At 39.3% G+C, this 19,121-nt stretch overlaps 1 protein-coding gene across 2 annotated transcripts in view; it reads left to right on the forward strand.

Annotated features, from left to right (window-relative positions):
• The window catches only part of SLC35F4 (solute carrier family 35 member F4), a 137,341-nt gene extending 125,250 nt beyond the window's left edge, over positions 1 to 12,091 (forward strand). For both annotated transcript variants that reach the window (XM_072428331.1, XM_072428332.1), the window contains 4 exons: positions 3,325 to 3,450; positions 4,489 to 4,681; positions 7,155 to 7,244; positions 11,695 to 12,091. In XM_072428331.1, coding sequence (XP_072284432.1) covers positions 3,325 to 3,450; positions 4,489 to 4,681; positions 7,155 to 7,244; positions 11,695 to 11,936 — 651 coding nt within the window. In that variant the 3' untranslated portion in view covers positions 11,937 to 12,091. The remainder of the gene's footprint in view (positions 1 to 3,324; positions 3,451 to 4,488; positions 4,682 to 7,154; positions 7,245 to 11,694) is intronic.
• The last annotated feature ends 7,030 nt before the right edge of the window (positions 12,092 to 19,121 follow it).

The following is a 19,121-nucleotide window of genomic DNA, read 5'->3' on the forward strand; positions in this document are numbered from 1 at the left end:
ACTTACCCTTTCCACTATCATAACTAGAAACTTAATGTGAATATGTGCCCAGGCTATGTACAATAAAGTATCTATGGTCTACACAGCAGTAAAAGGATTTCAAAACAAACCCTCATTGACCTCTCTAGCTATAGGTAATGTGGAGAAATTAGTTGTTGAAGGTAACAACAAATACACTAAAATCACCTTGCTATCTATGACACCAGAATTTTGGCAGTCTTTTAATGTAAACACCCATCAGGTGCTTGTAAGCATCCGAGTTATCAGTTGTCAACACACATTGCCTGCCTGTTAATTGGCAACACACCAAAAAGCCTTCATATATTGTTCTATGTTTACATTCGCAATGTAATGTATGTGTGATGTAATGCAATCAGAATGAATGGTCCCACAACACACCAACATAAATCTCTCATGTTACCATGTGGTGCAATAACACATCTGCCTTGGTCCACAGAACAAATGTAAACCTGGCCAAAAAATACTTGTTCCTAGTTGTAATTAAAAATGAATTGGTGACAATACTATGCACACAAGGTTATTTACATATTTAAAAAAACCCAGCAACGTTTAAATGTAACATCCCATATTTAAAACACCCACTTACCATTTAATGCACTGCAGGAGCACCTAATTTTGTTATTTTTGTTCTCTTTGCTTTTTACTTCGGCACTGCCACCTCAAGTATTGGTAGGATCCTCTTCTGTTCTGGCTGAAGTTTGCAGCATCCCACAGGGGGAATGTTCTCACTGCTGACAACAACTTTGGGGCAATAGAAACCTGTTGTGTACAATACTGTGATAATTTACACAGCAAAGTGCAGTTTCTATTGGCTGATATTGGTTAGAATGGGAACGCTCCCCACTCTACAGATGCCAAGGATAGTGTATGAGCATCCCATCCATTATAAATCTACTATTATTTCCTCTTTCTTCCCAAGATGATCATTTTTGCCTTTTTTCTACAAATTTGTTTTTGTTGTCTTTTGTACCTTCAATGCAGAAGAGAAAAAACAAGTTCATAAAAACAAATTTGCATGGTACAAGTTACCAAATGCGTCTGCCCCTTGAGTTGTAGATCTCAGCTGATTCAATTACAGCTCCAAATACATGCAGTGTGACTCACAAATATAAAAATAATTTCTGTTTACAGTTTTACAAGTATGAGTAGAGTTATAAGCTCAGAGGACAGGGCATAGATGAAGTGGTAGACATAGCCAACTAGGAGCCCCTGCTCAGAACTAACTTGGGGCCCCTCTAGGGAAAGGCATGTTGGCTGAGGATGGTCCAGGGGCCTTTTTCCACACTTTGCACCTCCTATTTCTGCCCCTACAAGGATGTAAACTGGTGGCACCCCAGTGATTAGGGATATATTGTCTTCTGTTTAGGAAGTTAATATGCAGTGAATGCAGTCAGTTATTCAGTACACATGAAGTGTGATTGGTCTATGTTGGTTACAGCACAGAAATCTTTCTCCTTCATGGCCAATTTGCACTTTTTTTATTGATCATTGCTAGTTTTCACTTAAAGCCAACCTAATATGTTATGTTACTTTGCACCATTCAGCATACCGTACACCAACAAATTTCTGATATGTGTTTCCAACTTAACCATGTGACCGGGCTATGCCATGATGACAATCTATGCTCATTTTAGGTTACCCGTGTGTGGCCAACTCCATAATATGTAAATACTTGGAGAATATTAAATATTTTCAACTTGTTAAATCGAGTATACAGCCGCTGATTTTTTAAAGCACACCTCCATTATTTATTCATTCTATAATATACATATATATATATATATATATATATATATATATATATATATATATCTCACTATCCTTATCCTAGGTAGCATAAATATTCAAAAATATAAATATTTAAAAATATGAATAACCATACATTTTAACCATAAAATGTTAGACAAAGAAATATTAAAGCAGAACAAAACCATTTAACTTTCACCTGTGCCCATTTCATCAAGGATGCCACCATCTTCAGAAAGATCACTCAGAAAGAACATCACCTGTCCCTTTTTGCAATAAAGCCCTGCCTGGTTGCAAGTGGAACTTTACAACGCTTAGTGTCGATTTCCATTATCTAATAAAGATATTTGAAAAATATCCTATTTAATGCGATTATTTATCAGCAGTAATAGAGGATTCTTGATTTATACCCCTAGAAGTAGTAAGAAGCATCTTGCTGTATGTTCTTGCACTCAGAAATAACCCCCATCTCAGTTTCTGCTTACACTGTTCCAACACTGTTCATTCTTGTACAGTGGTCCCCTCTTCCCCACACCAGTTCCTCTCCATGTTCACTCTTTACCATCCATGTTCACTATCCTTCCATCTATGACCATTCTTTTCCACTTCCACCAATCCTACTGTTCATCCAGCCACTATTTTCCACCACTTCTATTCATGTGCTTCTCTTTTCTGTTTCAATTTCACTTTTTCCTTTCTAATTGTTCTGTTCTTTTTCCATTTAAAATTTATTTTTTCCCTCTGTGACAACCTACTTCTACTTCCATCTTTGCTCTCTCTCCTTGCTGTTCATTCTCATCCACATCCACTTTCTTCTTCTCTACTTTCGTCCATGCTCGCTTTCTTTCTTGTGATTTGTTCTTCTCATTTCCCTCCCGTGTTTAACAAGTAATAACACATAAACACCGAAAACAAACTATATTTATTTAATTAAACATTACACATAAACAGAATAACTACACATAAGATAATATACCCCATTCCCCAAATACCTCCGTTCATGGATGGGCAGACATTAGCTGGTTGTAATTAAAAAGCAGGATATGGTTTCCGAATGAGCAGCTGTTCAAATTACTGTATATAATTGCTGCCTGTTTCCCTGCAATGCCTGTCATTCTTAACAATATTGTGTCCATTCCAACCCTGTCAAGAACTTGCCCTGCGCCACGGGAAGGAAGCTTTTTCCTTGCCCAGATGTATTAGCTATAGATTTAATGATTGGAATGGCCATATTTCCTGAGTCATGCTGCCACAAAAGAAAAGAAAATAATAATAATTGTAGTTAAATCTATTGTTTTCTTTACCTCCTATTTAATAATGTCATCATAATGAGTCAGCTGCAAAATGTTATCAACATTATTGATATGATTTTCAAACATGTTGCTAAAAGTTTTACTATTAAAGGTGAATCAGCAATGATTCATCATTCAGCAATGGTTGTCCTGATAGCCAGGTTTTCTTGTATCAGATTATTTGTCTTGTTTCAGTGTCAATAGATTTTATCCCATGACTGGCCATGAAAATGTTAACATGTTTTCCTCTTTCTCTTTGGCACAGATAGTTGCTACAATAATGGCGATAACAGGTATTGTCATGATGGCGTATGCAGATGGCTTCCACGGTGACTCGATTATTGGTGTGGCCCTGGCTGTTGGATCTGCTTCAGCATCCGCACTTTACAAGGTGAAGAAATAATGTAACCATCTGTTTTAGAAGTTCACATGTATAGAATTGCCACTGGAGTTTATGCAGGTACATTGACCCTAAAGCAGAACTAAATTTCCTTTATTAGCAATTCACAATCAGGCAGGTAATTTTACAGAAAGAGACAAATGATGTCCCTTCTACAGTAATCTCTCTTACCTGCCTGATCACCCCAGCGCATGCACAGCGTCGCCATTATTTGCATGCGTGTTACGTCATCCTGGCCCGGCCAATCAAGGTGGCCGAAGAGCACAAGAAAGAAGTAAAGAAAGAAAAAGATGGCAGTGCCCTGCGAGGAATCAGGAACAGGTGAGTAATTCTGTGTTTAGTTCTGCTTTAAGCACAAAAAATTAGTATGTAACTTTTATAACCCTCACTGATCTTGCACCTCCATAGGTACCACCATTATCCAGGTATTACCCGTGGAGTGGCTGTTGTGGTTTTCTAAACTTACATTAGCTTCTCTTTTTGACTTCTCTATTCCTGTGCCTTTAAAGCCCTCCTCACATAACTAGAAGACGTTTTAATTTGTTGTCAGACAAAATCTCTTTGGGGTGAAAAATTTGCTTACTTTGGAGAGATTTCCTCTAATATCCTGTTGTCTCTTTTGAACAGGAGGTGAAGGTGAATCTACCTAGCTGAATTAAAGACAGCAAAAATAATCTGAAGGTGGGGAATAGGGTCTGTTTAAACCCATCCCTGCTCTATACAAACCCTTTAACCATTATTTGATCACAGAACAGGAAATTACATCTAGGTGAACATCCATCAGAGATGCTTTATCTACTTCCGATTAGATATATCAGTGAAATTGATGTTGATAAAAACTTAAATATAGAAATAAAATGAAGCTCTATAAATCAACAAATATAAATATTTGGATAACAGGTTGTGGTTTTACCAGTTTTTATTTGTACATACTGTTTTACCATTTACTTTTCATATTGTACCAAATGCTATTGAAAACAAAGTTTGAGGCTAATGTTAACCAAAACAGTTATGTGTTTATTATTGCAGGTCTTATTTAAGATGTTTCTGGGAACAGCAAACTTTGGTGAAGCAGCACATTTTTTCTCTACTTTAGGCTTCTTCAATTTAATCTTCATCTCTTGCACACCAATCATTCTTTATTTTACCAAAGTAGAGCACTGGTCATCATTTGCAGCTTTGCCATGGGGCTATCTATGTGGTGTCGCTGGTCTCTGGTTAGGTGAGTAGAAATCCTGACTGCTACGTACGAGTGCTCGTAGTTTTGCTGTGCTTTCCTCCTGCAGGGCTGAGTACGTGAAAAGGTAATACACAGTAGATGCAGGCAAAGGAAAGAGAAGCATCATTATTATGTGATATGAATCTAATAATTTTAATGTGATTCTGTTACTGTAACCTTGAAAGAAATTCTATATTACTTGCCTTCACTAATACTCATGGTCCAGAACATTACTCTGTTGATGAGGAAGGGTTCTCCACTTCAGCTCAGAAATCCACACTTCCAGGAGTATCAATCTTCTGTTTCCCCTCTGCACTCGGTGGGTCCATCCGCCAGATTCCATGTCTCCACTGTGTTCTAGATATGTAATTTGAATTTCCACAAAATTTTTCAGGGGATGGATCCTCTTTACTAAAGTAGCTTAGACAACAGGAGAGTTTTTGAAAAATTTCATATAGAAGTTTTTTTTGGCACAATAGATGGCAAGATTATTTTAAAGCAAAACTTAAAAAGCCATTTAAGCTTAAAATTTATTTGTGCTGGGTAAACTTGAGTCACTTAAATGCCCCTCTCAACAGTGCTGTGTTATGTTGTCTTTGCTCTCTTCACCTCTCTGTTCAGTTAATAGAAGAATAATCCACATTTTCAAAGCTACAGATTTCTCTGGTCATATCCTACACAGGGCTATGAACTCTTCCCACATGACATGGCCAAGTAATATCACATGGCTTGAGTCACATGCTCCCTCATACTTGGACGTACCAACTGTTTGCTCCTGGCACTTAAAAGGAATGGTCTGGGAGCAATGGAAAAATGATTGGGTGTTACTGGGTATGGGGGCATCTAAGCAACCATGTTGCTTTTTTTGCATTGGTTTTCTAAAATGAATGTTATCAGTCTATTGTTAACTGACTAACCAGTAAACACCAAAGTTTTAACACCCTAGTTTGTATTTCTAGTTTCTAATTATATACAGTATAATACCCACAATATTTGCTTGTTACTTATCTCCTAAAATGCCCACCAACCATTAGAGAATACACCTACAAATATACTAAAACCACAAAACATTATGTTTAAAGTTGGCTTCTCAGGAAGCTCTTACCTTGCCTAAGTAAGGCAATCCTATTCAGAGCACACAGGGCTGAAGATTTTGCTTAATCTTGATCACACTGGTGCCTGAGCAGCCACATGCCAAGCACTTTGCAATGTAACACAGGGGTAAAAGAGAGAGACACATTTTACCCATTACCTAGAGGTACTGGTCATATAATTTTGCTTCAAATTGACCAACTGGGGATGTGGACTTAAGGTGAATAAAGGCTGTAGCAGCAGTAACCTATATTACAATACATTTTTGTTCACTTAGTAAAAGTGCACTGCAAGAAAACATTGAGATCACTTATACTAAAAGGTCCAGGGTGCAGAGAGACTGAATTGCTTCTTTATGGTCCTATAGATCTCTGTCCACTGATCAGACAGTCATTGGCCTGGTTTGTACTGTAGGTTAGTTGGATGTTAGACATTTTACCCAACTAATTTCATGAGAAAGATTCCCCCCCCCCCCTTATTGATTTTTCTAAACATTTACGCTTGCACACATTTAAGTGAGCCCAATACACATTATAAAAACTTTGACTGCAGTGATCAGAGACCCGTAAGGCCCAACCTGCACACCTAACCATCCTCCTAAGTCTTTGGCCACCTTTAAATACAGTACCCTGTGAGAATACAGACACGGCTGCAGCACGAAAAAAAGAAAAAAAGAGTAAAAGTAACTCTAGTGTATTCGACTGAGTCATATTTTCAATCATCTGTACAGAGTTCCAAAGGACATTTTCTCATTGTGTGTATCAATTCAACCACAACCAGATACAAAAGAGGGACACAGCTCAGCACTTGAGAGATAAAAGCAGGTCAGAATTCAAAGGCAAGCCACCATATAGACACTATTTTATTAAATGGCACCACTTATTAGCATGCAGGCAATGTCACCACAGTACCCTCTGTGTAAACTGAAGTTACAAGCTTTGTAGAAGAAAACTGTTTCTTCTATCCTGCCACCAATATTGAGATAACTAAAATATTATGGAAATCTAGTACTGCTTCTTCAAGTGAGCATTTTGGGGTTGGTTTACTAAAGGAGTTTAAGCTGTTTACTTAGTAAAGTGAAGATTAACCCATAGTAAATCACGTAGCTTAGCTTGGATTTTAGGGGTTTGGACAGCAATAATCTCTTCCTATTACAGGTTTGTACTGCTGCCTGTGTTTCCCTTGGGATTTAAACCTGTTTACAGAGCTTACAATTGAATTAGACATTAGGCTGCATTAGGTTAAAGGAGGCAGGGAAGTGATGCTGAGATAAAAATTAACAAGGGCCATTAAATGAACCTCTTACTTGACACTTTGCCCATGTAAAAGCATTCATAATGCATAAATCATTTCAAAACATAAAATATCTTTCTTTTTTCTGCAGTTTTTAACATACTAGTGAATGTTGGAGTTGTCCTGACATATCCAATCCTCATTTCTATTGGCACAGTTCTTAGCGTTCCTGGTAATGCCGGTAAGTAACTTTCTGTTGCACAGGACTAGTCCATACATATGCCTGCCTAAATGCCTAAAATCTAGGCATTTTCTACCCTTCGAAAAACATGAAATCTTTTATATAAATATATGCCATTGTATGCTGTATGCCATTGTGTGTCATACCATCATTCTAAGCAAATACCTAAATACACAACATTAATATTATAATTATTAAACAGGATGTATATAGCGCCAACATATTACGCAGCGCTGTACATTAAATAGGGATTGCAAATGACAGACTAATACAGACAGTGATACAGGAGGAGAGGACCCTGCCCCGAAGAGCTTACAATCTAGTAGGTGGGGGAATTAACACACAATAGGAGGGGAGATATGTCGTGGTGGGAAGTAGTGATGGTTTCAAAAGACAGAAGAAGATGGGTAGGCAAGTTTGAAAAAATGTGTTTTAAGGGCTCTTTTAAATGAGCAGAAGGTAGGAGCAAGCTGAATAGGACGAGGAAGACCATTCCAGAGAATTGGGGCAGCTCTAGAAAAGTATTGGAGCCATGCGTGTGATGAGGTTATGAGTGAGGAAGTCAGTTGTCGGTCATCGGAGGAGCGGAGAGAGTGGCTGGGGGGGGGGGGTTTAACCAGGTCAGAAATGTAAGTGGGACAGGAACTGTGGAGGGATTTGAAGGCAAAGTACAGGAGCTTGAATTTGATTCTAAGGTTAAATGGAAGCCAGTGTAGAAAACTGCAAAGAGATGGAGCAGAAGAAGAGCAGTGGGAAGGATGGATGAGTCTGGCTGCAGGAGAGAGTCGGGTTAGTGGAATACCAGAGTGGAGGAGGTTACAGTAGTCCAGACGAGAGATGATAAGAGCATGTACAGGATTTTGGAAATGTTGCTTAGATGAAAGTGACAGGACCTGGAAATGTTCTGAATATGGGGGGTAAAAGAGAGGGCAGAATCAAAGGTGACACCAAGACAACGTGCCTGAGGGGAGGGAAGAATAACAGTGTTGTTAACAGTTAGAAAAATGTCAGGGGGAGATTTGGAATTTGAAGGGGGGGAAGATGATAAGTTCTGTTTTTTTCGAGTTGAGTTTCAGGAATCGGTCAGACATCCATGATGATATGGCTGACAGGCAGCATGAGACCTTATCCAGGACTGAAGGAGACAGGTCAGGGGTGGACAGATAGATTTGAGTGTCATCAGCATACAGATGGTAGTGTAAGCCAAAGGAGGATATGAGACTATGAAACAGGAAGAAGAATGGGAGAGGAGGAATTACCGTTGAAAAAAACTTGAAAGGAGCGGTCAGACAGGAAGCAAACCAGGAAAGAGCAGTGTCACTGTTCCAATGGAGCGCATGATTTGTAGTAGAAGAGGGTGGTCAAAAGCAGAGGAGCTATCACGGAAAAGGAGCAGGGGAAAGTTGCCTTGAGACTTAGCTCTAATGAGGTCATTGGCCACTTTAGTAAGGGTTTTTTCAGTGGAATGGGCAGCTCGAACGCCAGACTGAGGAGGTCAAGGAGAGAGTTGTTGCTCAGGTAATCGATGAATCTTTTGTAGACAAGGTGTTCAAGGAGTTTGGAGACATATGGAAGAAGGGAGATAGGACAGTAGGTAAAGAGTAGGGAGGGGTCCAGTGAGGGTTTCTTCAGGATAGGGAGAATTATGGCATGTTTGAAAGTGGAGGGGTAAATACCAGTAGAAAGAGAGAGGTTGAATAGTTGGGTAAGGGCGGGGGCCGGGGTGGAGGAATGGGCACGGAGTACATCAGAGGGAATTGGGTCAAGTGGACATGTAGTAGACGGAGATGATGAGAGAAGGGAGGAGACTTTGTCTACCGTAACAGGGCTGAGAGAGGCCAGTGATGACTTACAGGTGGAGGGGTGGGTATGGTTGGAGTGGCCCAGTAGGCAGAGACATCATGTCTGATTTTGTCAATTTTCTCTCTAAAGTAGGTGGCTATGTCCTGTGCAGTGAAGGTTTAGGAGGGAGTCAATTGTTGAGAAGAGGCTGCTTGGGTTTGAAGCTTGAGAGGGAATGACAGCAGAGAAGTAATTTTGCTTGGTGACAGTGAGCTCATTGTCAAAGCTTTGTGGCTTGGCTTTGTAGTCCATGAAGTCAGCTCTGAGGACAGATTTTCTCCACTTGCGCTCAGATGCACGGACAGTCTTTTGTAGCTGTTTAGTTTGATTGTTGTGCCAGGGTCAGGGGTTTGCAGGGCGGGGGAAGCGAAAGGTGGCAGGAGCAACATTATCCAAAGCCAGGGAAAGAGAGTGGTTTAACATGGTGGCAGCTTCAACTGGGGAGGTGATTTTGGAGAGAGTGAGGGAGGGGTGAGGGATGCAAGGCATTTTGAGAATAGGTTGTGGTCAAAATTATGGATATCTCCCTGCCATTGACCAGGTCTGGGATGTGGCTAAGGGGGGCAGGGGGGGCAGGAGTTCAAGTGGATCAGCATGTATATAGTTGAAGATAGAGTGGTGATACAAGTAAATGTTGCAAAAGCCACCATTGGCTGTGCAGTGCAAGCGAAGTCACAGCACTGATTTAACAGATTTATAAATTGTCTGGAACGTAAATTCTACCTTTATGTATTTTATCTCTTTGTTTAGCTGTTTGTCTGCCCCCAGCTAGGTGGGTTAGTGCAGGGCTAATTGCTATAGTTTGATCAGACAATTCACTGCAGATGATTCTGAGGAAAATCCTAAATACACAGTGATTGGATATGTATAATAAACATGAATAGTGTATGAAAAAATATTTAGTTTTAGAAAAGTGGGAGTCTATTCACAACAATGCACATTTTAACACACATTATCATGATGTTATGTAATGCATGGCATTGAGTGTGGTGCATTGTAGTGCCATTCCTTTTTAAAGCTGCACCTAGGCTGCGCGCTATAATTCACTTGTGTTCTAATACACTGCAAAGCATTGATGCAAACCTCCTGTGCACTGTGGTGCCAGAAAAGGAAAGAAGTATGCATGGCCGGTAAAATATGTGTTGTAATTTATTGGGAATTATATATACTGGAGCAAAATAATTCAGCTACCTTAGCAAGAAATGTTATTACCACAAAGCACAGTACAGTACCAGTGAATGTTGTAATCATCACAAGGTACCAGTATGAATCAGATTTTAATGAATGTTGTATGAAGATACAGTTTCACTTGCTCAGCAAGAACTAGTTTTCTCCTTTTACTTCTTGGTGCCCATCTCACTGCCTGTGTGACATGGACACTTCCTATTCACTGACCAGTGGCAGGCTGTTTGGAATGGAAAAGAGTAGCAGTGATGTTAGCAAGAGGGTGACTTGGGCACCAGCTGGTATTGGTAGATCTGTGGCAATGTTTCGATGGTCCTCTGGACCCATAGGTACTGTTGTTAAGGGACCTGAACAGAGAAGTGAGTATATCTTCTTCCACAAGGTAAGAAAAACATAGCATGAGTTGGAAGGGGTTGAGAGTGATAGTTGGAAGGGAGATGGTTTTTGCCTAGAGATGGGCTTTAAAGCAGAACTAAAGCGAAAAAAAAAATCACACTTACCTTAAATCCTGCAGATCCTTAAATGGCGCTGGACCTTGATCTGGTTCTGCACCATCCTGGAATTCTTCTACGGTCTGGCGTGGAGGAAGCGTCAGGCGCCGGCATCTTCAGTCTTCTTTTTCCTTCTTCTGGCTATGTCACCTGATCTCCCACAGCGCAATCGTGAGATTGGCATCTTTTTCCCCTTAGTGAAGAAAATGCCTCTTCTGCACATGCCGGAGATCCAACATCTGCAGAAGGAGCAGCCAAGAGCTTACCAGGATGTGTGACATTGGTATCCTGGGAGGTTCTGCTCTCCCGGTCAGTCTTGATCTGTGCTGCGGTCAAGACAGAAAGGGGAGCTGCTGCACCTTTTTTTTCTTAAAAACAAAAGAATTTCAGATTTTTACTTCATATAAAAGGGATGCTTACCCTTTTATGTAAAGTAAAAATTTTATATTTAGGTCTGCTTTAAGAAGGGGTCAGTCATTATTTAATTCTTTTAATGAATCCCCATGAGCTAATTAAATTTTTTTTCAGTTTTCAGGATAGGCACATAACATGCAAAGTCGTTTTCTTTTTCCAATTTTACACTGGCACTGATCTCCAATAGAGGGATCGCTGCACCCACAGTATCTGCTCAGTTTTTTTGTTTAAATGAGGGTGGGTGTCATTCAGCCTATTAAACTAAGGACATTTTGTACTGAGCTCTGGAATGTAGGTGAGTATTCAGCATGTGCTGCTTTTTTTATTTTGTACCCATGTTGGGGTTCTACTTTAATTAAGAAATTTTATTTGACATTGCTTGGTATAAGTCTGCATTAGTTTCATAAATGCTTCCAGTGGAATGTATCGATTTGCTGCAATACCAGTTCAGTAATGTTTCAATATTCAGTTCATTTTTCCAGAAAATAAATAACAATGATATTTGTATCTTCATGCAGCTATTGACCTGTTGAAGCATGAAGTGATCTTCAGTGTTGTAAGACTTGGGGCCACCATCATCATCTGTATCGGATTTCTACTAATGTTGCTCCCAGAGGAATGGGACGAAATTACACTGAGGTTCATCAACAGCTTAAAGGAGAAAAAACCAGAGGAGCATGCTGAGGATGTAGCAGATGCTGGCGTGCACACAAGAAGCAGGAGCAGAGCGAATGGCACAGTGTCTATACCACTGTCTTAAAACCATCATAATTTTAATGCACGTGAATGTATATTCTGTGAATATAATTTATTTCACTAATTGTAATGTAAGATCACAGTATTAATTTAAAGAGAATTCTAAGTTATACATTCGAATGTTTACATTTATACACTTAAGTGTAAATAAACTCAATAAAGATTTTTTTTTATGGAAATCATTATTTTTTTTAGTGATATTTTATACTCCATACAGGGGGAAGTAATAGCAATTGTAGTCAGTAGAAGGTGCTTGACCAAACATATGCTATTGGTATCATTGGTAGAGTGCCAGGATCTCAGCAGTAATGGTATGTGGGGCAAAAATTCATCATGATGGTGCCTTGTTGTTTTGGGGCTACGTTTCACTTTTTTTTTTTACCTCCTAGTGACCAGCCATTGTGATCAGCCATTGTAGTGGGGAATAACCATTAAGTGTTTAAGAAAAACAGGAAAATAGACTGGGGGGGTTTTGCCTCAAAAAGAATTATAATGTGAACAAACTAAAACTAGCAAACTAAAAGTAATTAACAAACACGTGGTACATACACTGTGTAATAGTATTTTGGTTTACTCTTTACTCATTAAATTTCATAGGATGATAGACCAGTTTTGGCTATGGAGGTCTCCATACGTCCCCTGAAGAAACGCGTTGGGAAAGGACTTGTTATAGGGATTACTAAGTGGACACTAAGTAAACACATGCTGCTTCCTTTATGGGCTACTTAATAGAGCAATGGGGAAAGTTCATTGTCAATATCTAAAAACTGTTTAAGGCTTAGAATGTGCAAATATGTGGGTGGTATGAGAAGTTAGATAAAAGTGCAAAACTGAAAACTGAAGTACTAGATTGAGAGATGGTTTGTTGAATCCATGATTGAAGAACCCATGAACACTAGAAAACGTTCAAGTATCCTTACGACAAAGTGGAACTAAGAGCTAATGAATGGGAGCTGTTGCAAAGTCAGTGGTTCCAAACCATATCTAGGATGTATAGGGATACATTCCAATATCCATATTGTTGGGTTTTGTCCAAATTACTTTATTTGTCATTATGTGCATTGGTTATCAATCCACAGAATTCACTTCCTCATAGGATTCACATGATTGATTGAATGGATGGCAGGAATTACATTATTGGATTGAATGGATGGATTAAAAGGTTCTCTGATTAGATATTAGTAAATTATTTTCTTCAAATAACTTTTTTAAAACAAGCCATATGTCAAAATGAGACCAAACAAAATTGCAAATTGTGACAAAATCTACTCCCCCCTAAAAAAACACTAAGCTAAAACTTTGCCATCACTGCCTGTGCTGGGGGCTTTAGCCCATTAGTAGAGGCACTTCCCCTTGTGCTTTTGCTTTATGTCTATCCTTCAAGGGGATCAGGGGTTATGCTCCAGAGGTTTGCTATGCCCCAAATGAACATTTTGATAAAGGTATATTTCTAAAAACAGTATAACATCATAGTCATCTGATGCCCAAAGCCACATCCACTATTCAGGTGCCTAATGGCCATCTCAACCCAATTGTCACAATTCAATATCAGGATATCGGCACTGGTTATATATTTATGAAGACTTGGGCTGATTCAGATACATGTTTTGTATAAAATGTGTCTAAGTGCAGTTGTTGTGGTGCCATTTGTTCTTACCAATAACACACTGGGATGTTTTGCAATAGTAACTTCACACTTTCATGTCTGCTAAACTTAAAGTGAAGATTTACCATGCCTAGGCATAGGCTGACTCCAATACCTTCATCCTAAACTGCATATACTTTCCATTTCTTGTTTACCCCGCTACTATGTTCAGCCACCAGTAGCAAAGAAAGACAGCATCACTTACCCCTGAGGTTTTAAGCTCCACCTACCCACTGCCCCCCTGTTATGTCAAAGTACCCTATTGGTGGGGGAGGCTTGCATTTCAAGTTGAGAAGATGAGGGTACTGACATAGAAGCAGATCTGTAAAGCAGTAGGAGCATGCAGCCAGTAAAATCCTTCTAAGTAAACTTAATGAAGCGTCAGTGATTGCATCGGTTTAATACACATAAATTATGCTGTTTGCACAATGTTTTTAAATAAGATCGTTTATTAAATTCACATGAGGACACCATTTGTAAACCACATATTTACAAATGGTAAATATTACTTTTTACATGATTTACTAATGCTACTTGTGTGTAGGAATAAATCCATGGACTGGCATACATGAAAAGCCTACAACTGCACTGACAGTCCTTTCCAGTTTCATGTTGTCCTCACCACCTCTGAGGTCCTGTAAGACTAAATAAAAACATATAATTGATACGTTATATTTGTCATTTTTATAAAACACAAACAGGACAAAGGTCAACACCACTAATCAATGCAAGTCTTACAAATTCCAACCCATATTTGGAAACTGTGCATTTCATCATATCAACATTTCAAATTCCAACAGAATAAACTGCATATATCCAAATGTTAGTGCAAAAATCTCCAAATGCAGCAAATGTCTGCTTCGGGACCAATGCCACAGGTCCCCACATGGCAATCTCTTGTGGCTCAATAACCGAATAGATATGAACCATGGCACTACATACATTGGTTTATTGGTGCATGCCATTCTCCTATTTGTCAATGTAGGTGGTGCTGTGTTTGTTTCCATGTATGACAGGGGTGTCAAACTCAAATCACAGTGGGCCAAAATTAAAACCTTAGACAATGTCATGGGCCAAACTTGAAGTTTATTGAAAAAATTGAGAAAGTTTTTCCTTCTCATTAGATATAAAACCTTTTTATATTGAAACAAAGAGGTTTTGCTCAACATTCAATCTGGAACAAACCTATAACAGAAAAATAGCACCGATATAAAATAGTCCAGCATCAATAAAACAGTCCAATGCGGGGCCAGGCATAGGCAGAGGCACCGCTGGTCTATAGTCGTGTGTTACCAGGAATTGTAGTAGCGGCACTATTTCAAAGCAACGGCGGGCCAGCTGCAATTCATATTTAGAATTCCTTTGGGGGCCAGAGTTTGACACCCCTGATGCATGACATGAAAATCGTTTACTGGCTTACAGTCTAGACGGGTTTTTCTCAACCAGAGTTCTGTGGAACCCAAGGTTTCCTCCATAGGGTGCAAGGGGTTCCTTGTCCAATGAGCAGTCTGTGCCTCTCAAGTCAGTTTAAGTGACACCAATTATCTTTTCAGCTATCTGTAAAGGGTGACAAGCAAAGTAAGAGGCATTAGTGTAGGACCACTACACTAATGTACTGTAAGCTGTGAATATAGTAATTGTAGCAAAGGTTTTCTGAAGATCTGAAAGTGATTTCAAAGGTTCCTCCTTGTTAAAAAGTTCAAGAAACACTGATTTAGACAAAGATAAATGTAACACAGTACTATAACGTTTTATAAAGATTTGTCTGTGTCTATATGTTCAGTGGCAAAAAGAGTGAAGCTATGCTCAGACCTGCGTTAGGAACAACAAGTCCCGTGAAGCTCCTGGCGATTGGCACCTTTTTGGGCACTTGGCACCAGACCCAAAAATTCCAGAGGCTTAAATAAGAAAGGCTCAGTCACTATACTCATTTGTAAAAGGCTTTAATCATTAACACCTAATTGGGAACAATTCCAATTTCATAGTTTCAAAATGGTGGTTAATGTAGTTGTGTACTTTTCTTTTTCATATGGCAAGACTGGAGAAGATACACTTTCATTAGTAAACCTGGGGGATCCAGCAAACCTGGGATGGAAGTCAGTTGCTGTTTGTTAGCAAATGTTTTAAATCCCGACCCAGATCCATTCCTGGTTTTCTGGATAACCCTGGTTCACTAATACAAGTGTATCTTCTCCAGCCTTAAAGAGCTTTATTAAATCAGACCCAATGTCGTTGGACTCAGCGTGAGATCTATGTAAGTATAGGTATGGGGAAGCTAAACCTAGTTTTGGGTGTTGGGATATAGGGAAGTTTCCTTACCCTTAACAATAAATTATCATAATCCAAAATAATGGCTATATGGTACAAACAAATTTGTCTGTAATTGTGTTATGGTTTTTTAAAAATATTTAAGGAGTATGTTTTGTTAGTGGTAGGGAATTTTATGATACCTTCAAGCTTGCAGGGCCTTTTCCCACCAGTATGCTGCATCAACAATGTAACAACATGTGTTACATGCGGAAAAAAGAGGCTAATGCGTGATGAAAAAAGCAAAAATATTGGAAAATTATTAGTATTTAAAAATACATTCTAGGTGGTCCAGCTCAAAGTATCAGATATAAAATAATAATTGACCATGAAAGACTTATTTAGGAACCAACTCATGCAGTAATGCCAATGTGAATGGCACCTTCAATGCAAATTCCCATAGCACCTAATATATTTTGTACTTCACCGACTTGTGTGAATGGATCCTCAAGAATATTCACATTCTAGCACAGCAGCTACAGTGGAGTAATTTGTATTGTTGACCTCCTAGTAATAATTTGTTAATACAAAAGTGAGTAAAACCAGTACAGAGCAAATTACAGGTATGGAGATTTGGGGTAATTTGAGTACAGTATGTAATTCACCCTCTCAAAAGGAAAAAAAAAATAATTATTGGAGGAGGTCATTAAAGTTTGACTTTGTGATCTGATCCTGCCGACCATTCTTTACCCACCCACCCTGGAAGCCGGTCACACAGGGTCCTCTTTGATGTTCTTTGTGTCTTCTTCTTGGAGGATCTATATACTGTAAATACCCCATAGACTATAACAATGGAAATGTGACTTATATATAGAGCAACTTGGGAGAAGTGCTTTATACACAACCCTCTCACATTGTGACTTCAAGGACTTAGCCATCAATAATGGATGATTTCCAGAGTCAAAGGGAACTAGCATAAGAAACTGCAGTACAGAACTACTGTAGACATTCAGTATCCAAAGCAAAAAAAAAACACTGGATGGAAATGCAATCATAAAAACAATTTCACACATTGTAATAAAAAAACTAATGTTTAAAACCAAAAGTACAACCAAATACATATAAACATTTCTCATACACCTGTAACCTCACTATATTATGGTTATAAAACATTCTGCACATTATATTCTTTCTTCAATTCTGTTAGCAGACTAGAACAGAGAAGACATAATTCTGCTATACACCTGCACTTGCTCATTTAATCAAGACGATGTCGCCTGTTACACTAAGATTTGCCAAGGAACCAGCATTTGGGTGATCACTAACCTGCAGTAATAGTAGCTTATGGTTAAAGCTATAAAGGGAGGTGTAAGATAAAACAAAAGTTTGCAAGAACAATGAATACTTATTAAACATACGTATACCTATATAAAGCCTTAGGTGTGTAACAAATTCACATCTCATATCTCATTACAAGAGTTTGTTACACATTTTTTATGAGGACACAGCCCCCTCTCTGGTGTAACCAGAGTATAACCCAAGAGTTTTTTTTTTATTTTTGACATGTTGAAAGAAAAATTATCCTGGTTTATATCCCCATCTCTTGTTCCGGTGACAACCGGTAAATGTTTTCTTTCCTATCACTTCTTATGTGAGGCAAGGGCTCCAGGACAAATAGAGGTGAATCCATCTACTAAGAATTCAGACATCAGACAGCAATATACACTTGGAAAGAGTGTTTATCTCTCCCTATTATCTATCTGTACTAACCCTTTACCAACATTTTCATGAAAAAACATATTTACTGTCATTCAAGTTAAAAAAAAGCAGTTCAATAATTTATAGTTTTACCAGTTTGTGGTGGTTTTTTAAATTATGTAAAGCTTTATAATTTAATTGCACTTTGTCAATGTTCGCTACACCACATGTGCTCCAAGTTTGCAGCCTGATGCTGTGACCCAGGTGCACAGACGCAGGTAGCTTTTCCTCTAGACGGATTTTAATAATAGAGACAAACAGAGCCAGCTGGGATCACAACGCATTTCACAGGGTGGCATAGTGGGAACATTGCTGCTTTGATATTTTCAACCTCAATCCCAACCACAATGCTCCAGTGGCTCCTATAGCCCATACACCTATTGAACATGTTGTAGCTGACCTTGGTATGTGCCTGTGGGGGGGGGTGAATTGTGAGCTCTGCTGCCATAATAATTTCTACACACATAAAATGAAATAATACAATGATGCTCTACAAATAAAGACCCAACCAATAAAAAAGTGGTATCTGTTTTAGGATACAACTTCTTACACTTTTAGGGGGGGGGGGTTATTTGAAAAATAAACTTGCTTGTAATTACAGTAATATGTAACACACAATATACATCAAAGTAAACCAATCTATTTCTCTTGTTACCCTTTTCTTACAGGACATGTGCATATAGCTGTCACACTTACCTCTTCACCTTTAAAGCGCAGGAATCTCTCTCCTGCGCATGCAGGCAGTTCTGATTCTCGGCGTGCCTTCATTCCCAAGATTTATAAGGGATGGAATAACCATCCCTGCCTATTTAGCTAGTTCACAGACTGCACTCTATGTTCCTACAACGTGTCTCCATTGTGCCGAGCCCCTAGTTCTGTGAGCTAGTTCCTGTTCACCTGTTGGCTAATTCAGTGTTTCCTGTGTCCAGCTTCTGCGTTAACCCCTCGTACTCCAGTCTGTTGGCTCCCCGCCAACTTCCCTGTGCTGTTCCTGTTGTCTGTAGATATTCCTGTGCCTCCTGTTGCTTCCAGTGTTTCCTGTGTTCCCTGCGCCCGCAGTCACCCCTGTGTCACCGATGTCTGTCTCCTGGATCCCAGGTAATTGACCCCTGACGTGTGACCTGACCTCTCTTGTTTGCTGCCTGCCTTGGCCCCGGCCTTCCCCAACTATCCTTCTGCTTTGTGATTTGCTACCATGTTTTATATTGCCCACCTTGGTGTGCCCATGGACCACAATCTGGCAGTAACCAGCGGCGCAACATCCTCTCCATCAGAGGCTCTGGAGAAGACCTTGTTACTGCTTATACTCTGCGCCTTGGCGCTTCTCAGGGCTCACACCACCTTCGTGCAAGCCATAGTGCCCCCTAGTGGCCCTGTCTCCCTGAGCGTGACAACAGGCTGTTGTGAGCTCTGTATTGCTCTTTTTATTGTGTCATAGCTATCTGGCAATGAATAGATAGCAGCTGTGAAAACCATATAAAAATGTCTTTAGCTCAAGGGTAACGTATACCCAAATGCAATGACATTACCTATAATTTC

This window comes from Pyxicephalus adspersus, chromosome 12 (assembly GCF_032062135.1).
Source record: "Pyxicephalus adspersus chromosome 12, UCB_Pads_2.0, whole genome shotgun sequence".
In the NCBI taxonomy this organism is placed as follows: domain Eukaryota; kingdom Metazoa; phylum Chordata; class Amphibia; order Anura; family Pyxicephalidae; genus Pyxicephalus; species Pyxicephalus adspersus.